Source organism: Octopus bimaculoides, chromosome 5, assembly GCF_046866305.1.
Source record: "Octopus bimaculoides isolate indiv1 chromosome 5, ASM4686630v1, whole genome shotgun sequence".
Classification (NCBI taxonomy): domain Eukaryota; kingdom Metazoa; phylum Mollusca; class Cephalopoda; order Octopoda; family Octopodidae; genus Octopus; species Octopus bimaculoides.
The window spans coordinates 111634292-111648249 of NC_142932.1; the positions used below are offsets into that span (position 1 = coordinate 111634292).

The 13958-nt window shown below is 35.1% G+C and overlaps 1 protein-coding gene across 8 annotated transcripts in view; it reads left to right on the forward strand.

Annotated features, from left to right (window-relative positions):
* LOC106871754 (uncharacterized) overlaps positions 1-12332 on the forward strand; it is a 33629-nt gene extending 21297 nt beyond the window's left edge. For 4 of the 8 annotated variants that reach the window (XM_014918387.3, XM_052968165.2, XM_052968166.2 and 1 more), the window contains exon 4: positions 11062-12332. In XM_014918387.3, the coding sequence (XP_014773873.1) occupies positions 11062-11845 (784 nt within the window). In that variant the 3' untranslated portion in view covers positions 11846-12332. Of the gene's footprint in view, positions 1-841; positions 5167-11061 lie in introns of those variants that run through there. The other 4 variants (XM_014918388.3, XM_089352943.1, XM_089352944.1 and 1 more) reach the window with 2 other exon arrangements.
* The last annotated feature ends 1626 nt before the right edge of the window (positions 12333-13958 follow it).

The following is a 13958-nucleotide window of genomic DNA, read 5'->3' on the forward strand; positions in this document are numbered from 1 at the left end:
TGGAATAGGACTTTGCTTTTAGAACTGTTACCTCTACTGGCAACTTCATTGCTTTTAGAACTGTTACCTCTACTGGCAACTTCATTGCTTTTAGAACTGTTACCTCTACTGGCAACTTCATTGCTTTTAGAACTGTTACCTCTACTGGCAACTTCATTGCTTTTAGAAGTAATAGTACACTGAATACAAGTAATCTGTTCTTCTTTAGTTTTGAGTGAAGGGGAGATTCTATGATGTCTTTTGTACAAAGTATGATGTTGCATGGCAGCAGACTTGGTTAATGAGAATTAACAATTAACAGTTCAGTGGAGGATGTGCAGAGTCTTGAAAGAAATGAATTAAGCTTGTTTTGCTTATTGTGTAATATTACTTCATGATTAATGGAGCACAAATGAGCCAAGAGAAAATTGGGTATAAGTGGAGTTAGCTGTAGTAATAGAAGAAAGAAGACTGCTGGTATATAGACATACAATTTCATATGGAGTGATGACATCTGTGTAAAGAAGTGGCAAATGGTCCAAGGGGAAGGAACTGAGGAAGACCTTGCAAGACATAGGAAGAAGTGATGAATGCTGATTTCAAAATGCTGACTATCACAAAGATGACATTGTAACACTTGGCAAGACACTGTGTTGGAAAAGACTCACCTAACCCATACAAACAGGAAAAAATGGCTGTAAAAAGTACGAGAATAGATCCACTACTAATTTGTATTTATTTTTTTCTGATATCTTTTATTTAGATATTTTCTTTCTTTTTTACTAGATTTATTGTTTTCTAAACCTTTCCCGCAGTGTCTAGTTTCAAAGCCTAATACATGGCTAAATTCTTTCATTGACAGTGATCTGGTCCATGACAAGCAATCTAGTCCACTGTTGGATCAAAAGGGTGAAGATGGTCAGAGTATTGCTGATTATTCTTACAAAATATCCTCATCCCCTGAAATGTCAAGGCAAGTACGTATAAATACATTAGATGAAAGTGACTGTAACACTGAAGAAGTACTTTCATTAGAGCTTAGTGGCTGTGATCTTTTATCATCTCAGATACAACCAAATTTGCCATCCTCTGTCAATTTACTTGAGTGCCCCACATGTAAAAAGACATTTTCAACTAAAGGGAACTTGAAGACTCACCAGAGGAAGCATGAAGGAACACTTTTCAAATGTCCTCGATGTCCACGAAAATTCTTCAGCCAAAGTCTTCTGAATGAACATCTTAAAATTCACGATGGGAAAGTTTATAACTGTGATCACTGTGGGAAAGAGTTTTTTACCAGATGGGGTATAAGATTGCATCAGATGTCTCATGACGGTCACTACAAAATGACTTGTAAGATATGTGGGCGTGGTTTCAATTCCCGAAGTACTTTCGAAGCTCACCAGAATATGCATGAAGATAACCGACCGTATAGGTGTGAACATTGCAGGAAATGTTTTTATAACAATCGATATCTTAAAAAACATTTAAAGATTTGCAACATTCCCTTAAAAAAATTATAAATGTAATTTATTCATCAAGAGAATTCAAACGAAAGTGTTACTCTTGAAGAACATTTGGAGAGTCACAACAACCAACAAAAGCACTGATTGCCTTCTCACATTTTATTTTTTTTTTTGTTTTCCAGAGCTCCATTTAATTTCATTCATATTCTCTAAAAAGTTACTATCATCAGAAAAGGAGAGCTAACCCTTAGCTCCTCTGTTCTATTTGCATCTCAACATCCAAACAATATCCCTGCTTGAAGGGTCACACTTGATAACAAGTACAATCTCTCCTCTCCTATACTGTCATTAGCTCTCCTTTCTGTTCTTGTATATTCCAAAAGCACTAATTTAACTTAGAAAAATAGATTAGTGTGCCTTGTGTATAATTGGTTACCAAATATGGAGTTGTTTAAACTTATTTCATTAGTGACAGCCATTGTACCTGACTTACCAATTCTGTTTACGGTTGGTGCTGAGTGTGTGGTATGTCATTGGTTTACCTATGTTTCAATATTGTAATTTATAAAGGAAACTTCATTCTGCAGTCTTTTGGGATTCTAATTGTTGCATCATCTATCTTGCAACCCAACAACTAATTCCTCTACAAGGTTATATTATATTGAAATTCTGGATGAAAAATAAAAGGCCATAGGTTCAGCTCTCAAGTTAGGGGTAGATGTATATTTAAAGATGATGCATCTAATAATTTTATTTATTCAACCTTTCGTTACTGTATTCATTTTGAAATGTTCTGTGTTTCTTTCAGTTACTTTAAATATAATAAAAAATTTAGTAAAATAACTTAGTTATCATTCAGCTAGTGTTAGGAATATAAATTGTGACTAAGGTTTGGTGGTCATTTGTACTCAGAGCCAGAGCCGGTTTCAGCTGGGTTGGTAACGAAAAGGTTAATTCTATATCAGGATTAATGAACAGCAGTGTTGTTATAGGTTTCCAATGTGGTAAATTACTGGTTTACTCCTTTTCTGAAGAATAATAAATAGTCTGTAACTTGATGCAGAAAAAATATCCAAAAGAAATTTGTAAAATGCTAGTTTTTAATTTAATATGCTGATGTCCATATCTTTTTTCAATATATATTGGCAAAAGATATTCACATGCATAAATACATGTACAGAAATATATCATCATTGTGATCATTATCATTGTTGTTGTCATCATCTTTATGTCTGCTTTCCATGCTGGCATAGATTGGCTGAGTCATCAATTGGGAGTCATCAAGTGAGATTGTAGTCGTGGCTGATGCCTGTGTTTCAAAACTGTCACCTGTGCTGCTCCACAGACTGATGAACATGTGTCATTCAGCTAGGTTTCTACAACTGGATGCACTTCCTATTGTTAACTACTTTACAGACTGTACTGAAGGTGTTTTTTCATGTTACCATTACTAGAGGAGTTGATTAAAGAAACCTCAAAACTGTGCATTTTTTGGTTTCGCAGCATCGCAGTCCTTTGTTATTTGGTATGCACACTTTACCAGAGAAAACTGCCCAAATTCGTTGTGTATGTTATGTTTTCTGGTAAGTTTTTTTTGTTTTGGTTTTGGTTGGTGCTCTTCTTGTGACCAACAACTTTACAGTATGGGCTGGATGCATTTTATCATATCAGAAGTATCAAAGAGATTGTTTGCAGCAGGATTATAGAGTCTTCCTATTTTGTGTCAGTTTTTATTTAGAGATACTGTTCTCTTAGACAGGCTGCCTGCACTGCTGCTTGTGGAGTCCACATGTTCCCTGTTTGTACCTTCCATTTTTTTATACAGCTTGATGCCCTTTCTATCATCAACTACTTTTTAGTAAATACAAGTAGCAGTAGTTGGTCAGTTTTGATTTTGTGATGATGTTGGTCAACAGTCTGTCTAACACTCCCACACCATGACCCCAACAGCCAATGTGCACAATTTATGTGTGTTAAAATATAGTTAATGCAAAAATCTCTAAAGTCCTCAGAAGGCTTTATAGGGTAAACTGTTTAGCACTGGTTTTATGGTCTTAAGCAGATAAGGAATAAATCTTCACCTGCATAAGATAACAGTCTATTGCTGGTATTCCAGGGTAACTATTCTGGACTTGTGATTAGAATGTTGCAGGAAAGATATGTGAGAGAGGTGAGTGACATGCATAGACTGGTGATGTTATTGTAAAGAATCACTAGATGGATTCTTCAAGATCAGTCAACTAGGATAGATCAAGATAATATCTAATACTGTCAGTTGGTCAGATTGGGAATTCAGCCGGGAAGTTTAATGATGGTTGCTTCTGATAGTGTCCTATGGAGGAAATGTCTGAGGTCTCTGCTCCACGACTCTCTCAGGAATAATAGGCAGTGAAGATGGATGGATTGTTGGATATTCTGAACAGTGAGCAGACCTTACACACCATCCGGTATACTCTCATCAATTTCAATTTTCTTCCATATGTCATTATGTTGTGCTTTTATGTAATGTTCCATTATTTTCATCTTATATCATCTGCTCTAAGAGCAAATTGTGTAGTTTGATATTATTAATTTTTTTTATTCATCATAATATGATAAATATATTTATTTCTAGATTGTGATAGAAAGAAACTGAAAATTTTTTACTATTTTATTATAATTCTTTTTAATATATTTATGAGGATACTTATTATAATCAGTTTTAATCATGGGTATTTATTGTTTGCAGTGTATAATTATATTAATATAGAATAGTTTGGGTGAAGCATTGTGTAATTATTAAATTGGATTAAAACTTGTTAAAAGGCTAAAACAATAGAAAATAAATGAAATATAGAAGTGTATTTCTTTGATATTTTGGGGTTAGAACCTCTTCATCAGGACATGGGGAGACTTGGGAGATGGTATAAAACTATTATCTTTCTTCAGAACCACACAAGGCAGACTGGTTACAATAACACCACCAGTCTATACATGTCACTCACCTCTCTCACATATCTAAGCAAAGCTAACAGCTCTATACCTTTTCCATTTCTAACCAAAAAATTATCTAAGAAATGCAAGAAAAAACATTAACTGTTTTGTTTCCACTTCTGTATTTCATTGTTTCAGCCTTTAAACAAGTTTTAATGTAATTTAATTATATTAATTTTTTTTTTTACTTATCATGAAATCAATTTGTGTAAGGAAAGGAGTTTCATTGGTTCTTAGTATTTGTTTTACTGAATGTAGAGTGGGCAGCGGAGTGTCAAAGTTAACATTTGTTAAATCAGAATATAAATTAAACTAAATTCTATTCAGCATTTAGTTCAATATTCAACCATTTCAGTCAACATCTTATCCTTGCCACTATCATAAATATGCTGTTTATTGATATTTTAAATCTTATATATCAATTTGTGGTCAGTTTGTGTGTGTGTGTGTGTGTGTGCGTGCTTGTTAAATCATATTGAATATGTTTGAGTGCACTTGGGTGTGCAAAGACCTGCTGAACAGGTAGCCCTGGGAGAAAATTCTCTTCTTAGACATGTGTGTATCATTTTGTATCTAACTATTGATCTATCGATCCATCCATCCATTCACACACACACACACACACACACACACACACACACATACACAACTATCTCTGTATATTTATGTTATCATTTTTATTCTTTAAATTAATCTAATAAAAAAAGGAGCTGATCCCTAAATAAGACACAAAGCTCTATTGAAATTATTTTGGTTATTTTGTTCTTGTTGTCCACCTGATTTCATGCAACACTTGTTATTTGTCTTGACTAGTTGAAAGTAACTTGGTTGTCACATTACTAACAATCTCCTTTGAATTTGCATCAAGTATTTTCCTGTAATAATTTCCAAATTTTGGTTTATGTATAATGTCCTCCTATTAAACCATCATCACTTCTCTCAACCCTTATAACCGTACTTAAATTTCGTTTGGCCTTTTGACTATTCAGTGAAAATGCAGAGAACCTCAAAAGTCTTAGTGACGAAGTTCAGAGAGTTTCTACCTCTGTTAGTAATGAATTGCCTCTCTCTCAAAGTGAAAGGCAGATTGTACGATGCCTGTGTATGAACAGCTGTGCTACATGGCAGTAAGACATGCGCTGTAATTACTGAGGGTATGCAAGGACTTGAAAGAAATGAAGCCAGTATGCTTCACTGGATGGGTAATGTCAGTGTGCATATACAACAGAGTGTAAGTGATTTGAGAGAAAAACTGGGTATAAGAGACATCAGATGTAGTGTGCAAGAGAGAAGACTGCACTGGTTTGGACATGTGATGTATATGAATGAAGACAGTTGCATCAAGAGGTGCCGATCTCTAATTGTAGAGGGAACATGTGGAAGGGGTAGACCCAGGAAGATGTGGGATAAAGTTGTAAGAAAGGATCTGTAGATGTTGGGACTCACAGAGGGGATGATAGGGGACTGAGACTCCTGGTGGTTTGCTTTGCTTGAGAAGAGACATCAAGCTAAGTAAAAGCATGGTTGCTCTTGCATATATAGGCTCGTCCCCTGCAACCCTCTCCAGCTGAGCATCCCTAATCTTGTGGGCTCATAGGTGCTGGTCCCACATAAAAAGCACCTAGTGGTTGGCATTAGGAAGAGCATCCAACCATAGAAACCATGCCAAAACAGATGACTGGAGCCTGAACAGCCCTTCAGTAGGTCAGCTCCTGTCAAACTGTCAAATCCATGCCAGCATGGAAAACGGATGTTAAATGATGATTATGATGATGATGATGAATAAAAAGGAGCAGGCATGGGTGTGTGGTTAAGAAGCTTACTTGGCAATCCTGTGGTTTTGGGTTCAGTTCTACTGCATCTTAGGCCAGAGTCTTTCTTGTCTTGGGTCACCTTGAGCCAGTGTCTTTCTTGTCTTTCTACTATAGTTCTGGCCCAACCAAAACCTTGTGAATGGATTTGGTTCGTTGGACGACATGCTGTGCTTGAGGAGACCAATTAAGTCAAGTAAATCAAAATCAAATAGAAATTGTAGTTGTGGCTGATGTCAGTGCCACCTGACTGGCTCCCTGTGCCAGTGGCACGTAAAAAGCACCATCTGAATGTGGTTGATACCAGCCCCCTTGCCTTGACCGGCTCCTATGCCGGTTGCATGTAAAAAGCACCATCCGAATGTGACCAATGCTAGCGCCGCCTGACTGGCTCCTGTGCTGGTGGCACGTAAAAAGCACCATCCGGACGTGATCACCCTTGCCCAGACTGGCTCCTGTGCTGGTGGCACGTAAAAAGTACCCACTACATTCTCAGTGTGGTTGGTGTTAGGAAGGGCATCCAGCTGTTTTAACATTGCCAGATCAGATTGGAGCCTGTTGCAGCCTCCTGGATTGCCAGACCCCAGTCAAACCGTCCAACCCATGCCAGCATGGAAAACGGACGTTAAACGATGATGATGTCACATAGAAATTTAGATTGTAGAAATATCAACTTAGCTGTTTAATACATAACTGTAATAGTAACATGATTAGGATAATTAAAAATAAACTATGTTCATTATTTGGAAACAAGTTGAATTTGCCAAACCCTAAGATTGTGAAAAAAGAAGGGGAAGAAACTCATAATTTTGAAACCAAGGCAGTTATGGAATATCAGAAGATATCTGAAAGTCTGTTGGTTCACTGGTATTCAATACTGAAATTATGTTGTAAATAAATTGAAATGAAATACATATAAGTTGTTTAATTACACATTAAAAGAATTTACCTAAACTGTTTACAAAGGTTGTAATATAAAAGAATAAACGGTTAGAATCAAAGATGATTTCTGTTATCTGTCATGAATTTGGTGCTAGTAATTGTCCAGTAGCTTTGCTTTCCAAGTCTTTTGACCCTTTAGGATTTTAACCATACTTAGGAAAAAGTATGTATTGGAGTCAATTTGTTCAACCCTGTAAAGCAGTGCCCCAGCATGGTCCCACTCCAATGACTGAAGCCAGTAAAAGCTACAAGATGATGAAAATACCAAACTCTAACCATGACCTAAATGAAGTACCCCCCCCCCCCCCCCCCCCCACACACACACACACATATTACCAAAAGCAGCGGTTCAACCTAGTTAGTAAATTCTAGGGGCTATTTTGAAATATAGCCATTTCAGAATTAGATTGACTCACATATTACAAAAAAATCTGGGAGATTTTGTAGAACACAATAGTTTCCTTATAATTGTGACCCTAAGTTTTACTGTTGTTGTTTATAAATTCCAATGTTGAATTAAGTATTTCATTGGAGAAATTATGTTTATACTGGTCAAGTTTTCTTTTATGGTTTATTTCCTTTTTTATTCCCCTAGATCTGTGGTTCTCAACCAGGGTTCACATGGTCCTTCAGGGTCCATATAAGATTTTGTTAAAATCTATTTGCAATAAATTACTTATACTTCTACAACCCACAAAATATTAAAATTTTTTAGATAATTCCTAAAAATATTTAATTATAAAAATACAGGAGGATTTTTTTTATATCCATGAATGGTTATGGAAGTTTAGTTGCATAAAATAAGAATCAAAGGGTTCCATAAGCAAAAAATGGTTGGAATGACGAATAAGATATCTCTTCTGTGACCAAAGAAAATTTAAAACTCATTTGCAAATCATTTCACCTCTCATAGCTAAAAGTTTCCCAGTGCTTTAGTTTCATGAAATTTTTCTGTAAATCTTTCATTAATCATCATCATCAAACAACCACCTTCCATGCTGGCATGGGTGGGGCAGTTTGACAATCACCCAGCAGAGTGGACTTAGTGCTTTTTACATGTCAGAAGCACAGGTGAGGTCAGTTTTGGCAAGGTTTTTACAGCTGGATGCCCTTCCAAGCACCAACCACTTCACAGTGTGGATTGGATGCTTTTTAAGTGGCACCTGCACTCACAGGGTTACCAAGTAACCTACAAGACAAAAATCTTTTGAGAAGGGAGGGGGAATTGGAGGACATAATCTTGTGTCAGATGATGAAAGGTTATAGTTGATGCAATAAATTCTGTTTGAGATATTAACTAAGAAAACAGCTGAGAATTACACCAAAATATATCTAGGGGTAAATACTCTTGAAGAGCAGACACGTTTTAGTTTTATTTTCTCACAGTCATTATTTTTAAGTTGCCACACAAGTTTATGTTGAGTTTACTGTAAATCTTTATATCCCAGAATTCTTGGTTGTGGCAAGCACTATTAAAAGGCTTAATATGACAGAAGTATATCTAGTGTTGTCGCCATACTTGTCTGCTAAATGTTCATTCAATTTTGAAGTTGTCTCCCCTGCTTTGACTAGCGTTAATAATTTATTAGTTTCTTTCCTTTCACTATGGGTAAATTAAAATTAGAAAACATTTTTTTTTTGCTTTCTGCATTATGTTATCTCCTACTTATATATTTCAGGAGTCATCTCTGGTATATTTCTCCACAGTCATTAATTTATGCAGGTGTTTTTCTAATTACTTTAAAAATAACCCAGGAATGTTGTTTTGAAGTGGTGGTTTGCCTTAGTGTTGATCAGTTGGAATAAAATTTCAGTAGGCCTATGTGCTCGCTCTTAAGTTATACAACTGGTACAACCACTACTACTGCTAGTATTATTGATAGCAGTCACTGCTCTTTAGCATCAAAATAAGGTGCAGGCATGGCTGTGTAGTTAAGAAACTTAATTTGCAACCACATGGTTTCAGGTTCAGTCCCACTGTGTAGCACCTTATGTAAGTGCTTTCTACCATAGCTCTGGGTTAACCAATGTCTTGTGAGTGTATTTGATTGATGGAAACCCGTTGTGTGTGTGCGTGTGTGTGATTGTATCTGTGTAACTTAGTGGCTCAGCAAAAGAGACAAACGGAATAAGTATCACACTAAAAACAAAAACAAACAAACTACTTGTGTTGATTTGTTCAACAAAACTCTTCAAAGTCCCTGTCTAATCACAGAAATAAATAAACAATAAAAGAGAACATCACAAATTAATTCCCCATATTTAATGTCAATCTTCTGTTTATTCATTTTGTGTTGTTTAACCCTTTTGCTAGCAACCAACATACCTAAGACCACCCCTGGTTCTACAGTACAAGTTGTTTTACTAAATTTAATATATTCAGAATTAATTGAAACAAAAATATTATATTTCAACAAAAATATAGTAACAAAAGGGTTAATGTATGTTGTCCATGTTAGCATGACATAAACTGGTTCACATTTTGAGGCAAGATTTTTATGGTTAGATGCTCTTCCTGTTGCTAAACCTTACTTGTTTTTTTTTTGTCAGTACTCATGTTATATCAAAGGTGTAAACAGCTTATGAGAAGCATTAATGTTGATGTGATATTGTATTTCAGAGTGTGTATATTTTGAAAGGTCAAATAATTCAACAAAATAAACAAATTTTTTGGAGTTATCACTTCATAATTTAGTAACTTTAAGAGATTTAGTTTGGCTGTCCTTCCAAACACTTCAATGATTTCATGCAAGCATGCCACCCATTAATTTGCCATTCTACTGTTTTGAAGCAAGCTGTCCACATAGGTTAAGAAATGACATTGGTAAAATACTGGAATATCATTATGTGCCTAGTGAACAGCAAGAATCAGAACATTAACTTCCATATTTATGTTTAATATGTTCTGGCAGATTTGAATGTTATGCTAATCACTGTTGTATTTCATTATTTGAGAACAGTTTCTCTTTTTAGATGAATGTGTGATTATAACGCACTAAATTCATTAACATAAGTCCCAAAGATCTCTTATGTATTTTGAACTCACATTCATCTGAAAGTTATTCTCCAATGAAGATATACAACAGTGATTAGCATAATCATGTTTAAATCTGTTGGAATGTATTAAAATGAATTTGTAAGTCATCATTAGTTATTTTAATTATTTATTTTTTAATAATTATTAGTTATTACCTCCACCTTAAAGAAGTCAGAGGTATTGTTTTCAGTCGTGTTTGTTTCTTTGTTTGTCAGTGGACAAGATTTCTTAAGGACCACTGGATGGATTTGGATGAAACTTTCAAGGATGTTTGGCCTTGTGACTGGCACAAAGTATTTAGATTTTGGGATTGATCTGGTACCAGACAAGGATTCTGGGTTATTTGTTATATTTATTTACTTTACATGATTATAATCTTATGTTAACTTTCAAGACTTTCTCAATGATCTCCCTTTAGGCTGTAACTATTTTGAATGGTGAATTTGTTAACTTTGGCTTGTTTTAGATAAGGATAAACTATTTATAAGTGTTACTAAATTTTCTACTGCCACCTTCACATTTCATGACTACCATTGGGATAGATCAGGTACCAGACAAGGAGTTTGCATTATTTTTCCTTTTTTTTTTTACTTAATTTTTGAGAGTGGTCAGGTTCATTTTTAGTATTCTTGTTTGTGAGAGCAGTCGAGTATATTTAAGATATTCTCATTTTAAAAATCATTTCTGGCTAATCTTTGAGAGGATGTTGGTGTTGCCTTGGTGGAGGTTTGCGCTTTCTGAGTGCTCTTGTTTAAATTACTTTTTATTCAAAGCTGTGTTTTGAAGTTTTAACCATTTTGAAGAATAACACTTATTTTCCTCGATTAATTTTTGTTTTCCTCTATCATTTCAGCAGCAATCCTATTGAGGTGGAATTAGAGAGTAGTTCATCTCCAACGGTCTATGAAATTGAAGAATGTGATTCTCAGGAAAAGATGGTTATTGGACAAATCGGTGCCACTGCCTCCAGTGATAAAGTGGAATTCATCTGTACAATCTGCCATACCTCATTCCTATTTGCCGAAATTGTTGTGTCACATTTGAGAAATGTGCACAATGTTCTCTTAGATGATATTCCAGAATTTGTTGTAGTTGGTAGTCACTCCAGTGGTGAGAATATTGCCAATAGCAACTCTTGTATAGAATGTGGTTTCAGTTCTCAAAATCCTGATTATTTACCTTTTCATCGATATTTTCAGCATGCTGTGCCATTGCCAGCTAACTGCACCCTCTTCAAATGCGAGTTCTGTAATGCAGAATTTATAAGGAAACGTGGCCTTACTGAGCATATACAACAGTTTCATAAAGAAGAAGCACATTTCATGTGTGAACATTGTGGCCGGACATACAAGATCCAAAACTGTCTTCAAAAGCATATTTATAATTGTCATAATAGCGAGCGCAAATGGTCATGCCTTTATTGTGGACGGACATTTAAAAAACAAGACCATTTGAAAGTTCATATTCGTTTGCACACCCATGAAAAACCATTTGCATGTCATGTTTGTGACTATAAAAGCACAACAAAAGGCAACCTAAAAGCACATTTGATGAGACGACATTCCATAGATATTGATACTGTCGAACATTTTAAAATTAATAAAACCAAAACAACTCCAATTGAAATCAGTCTATAAAAGTTCTTTGTAACCCCTTGGCCAAACTTGGTGTTAGCTTTTAATGTCTAATGAATTTTCTTAGCACCCATCTACAAACAAGGAACAATTTTTTAAATTTTCACTTTTCTATAAAAAGTAAATAATTTTTGTAGCTGTTACAAAAATAATATTATAACCATTGCTGGATGTGGTTCCAAATGAATTAGCTACAGTAAGGAGGTTCAAGAAACTGTTATCTCAACAGGTGATATTGAATTTCTTAACTCATACAAATGTATGTAATGTATGTGCATGCATATGTCTGTGCATGTGTGCGCGCACATATGCATGTGTGTGTGCATATGTGTGTGCATATGTGTGTGTGTTGAATAAAAGTGTATAAAATGATATCTTGCCTTTACATAACAATATTTTCCAAAGAACAAAGTGAAAATGTTTATTAATAATTTTTGTTCTGATTTGTAAATGTTTGTGAAAATACAAAAATAAACAATTTATGAAAGGATTTTTTTCAGTTTGTTATTTATGATAAATTTTGTTTGGGGGTTAATGTAGAGGTTGAAAGATTCCACTATAGAAGATAACTTTCAAATAGAAATTTAGACAAGAAATAGCTGTAAAAAAACAAATTACAACTTAAGGGACCAGTGGGCATTCTTTTATAACACATCACTTATGGATGCTGACTCCAACTTGAGAGCAAATTTCCCTCCAGGTTATGGGCCAACCCTGAGACAGTCCACAGTTCTGTATCCTGCATAAGTTCACAGACATACATCACGTGGGCCTAACCATGAGGCTTGAACACTTCCTCAGGGTTATAGACAAAGAAAAGTGCAGTCAACACAAGATTCCTCCAAAGGAACACTGTAGCTCCTTTCCTTTTCATTATAGTCTTTGACTATGTACTAGGGCACACTATGGTATCTGAACTAGGCATAACTCTCTGTCCCTCCCCATTGGAGGAGAAAATGTGTTTGAAAAGTCTCATCAATGTAATTTTAGCGATGACAGTGAAAAGAAAGACTTGGAAGAATATAAAGTGGATAGAGGGAGTCTACCACTGGTGGTACCAATTGTGGCTTTTGGTTGTTTTGGTAAGACCAATTGTAGTAGGAGGATAGTTACTCCTATAGTCATATATACTCAGCAAAAAGTCCTGTTGTTGTTTCTGCCTACCCTGCTACTTTGGTTTTGGTGCGCCCTGATCAACTGGTGACTCTTTGACCCTGTATACATTTTTGTTGCATAATATAATTTGTACCAACCACACAGACGACATGTTGGAGCAGCTATAGTCTATTGAGGTGAATATAGTAAATATTTCCTGCAGATCATTGCTGGGATAAAATGCAATGCTGAAGCTAACTGATGGGATTTAAATTTGATCATTATTCAACATTACCATCTGTGTCACACTTACAGACTTGATAATATTGCAATAAATTATATTTTAGCTTTTTTAGTTCGGTCAGAAAGCCAGTAATTTTAGGGAGTGGAAGTTAGTTGCATGTTTATATATTTTATGATTTAATTGCAAACTTGTTAACAGTTCAAATATGCTTGTGGCATATCTGAATCCATAAGAAAGCCATTCACTGTATTTTGTCATGAAGAAAATTTCTTGCTGTAGATAAATAGCTGTAAATACACTGAGTCAGCTCACAGCAACACCTAATCAGACTATGGGATGCATGCATTATAGTCGGTGAGAGAATTCTTCAGAAGTTCACAAAGGAGTGCTTTTAGAAATCTTTTATTTGCAGATATGTTGAAGAACTGTATGAAATTTGTAACTCAAAAGAACGACTTATTGTCAGAGAGTCTCACTCAGTTGTAGAGTATATGGAGCAGACAAAAAATATTGTCTACTAAATGCCCCCAAAATGATTGATGTATAAAATACATACATATGAAGCAAAAACTACATGCAGGTTATGAATTTGTTTTAGCTATATATATTTCAGATTATTAAGTATATTTAAACAACTACATATTTTTACACACAAGCGTGTGCACGTGCACACAACTACTAATGCATTTTATTAGCTTTTAATTGCTATACTGTAAAACAAGCATGGCTGTACGATTAAGAAGTTTGCTTTGCAAGAACAGGGTTATGGGTATGATT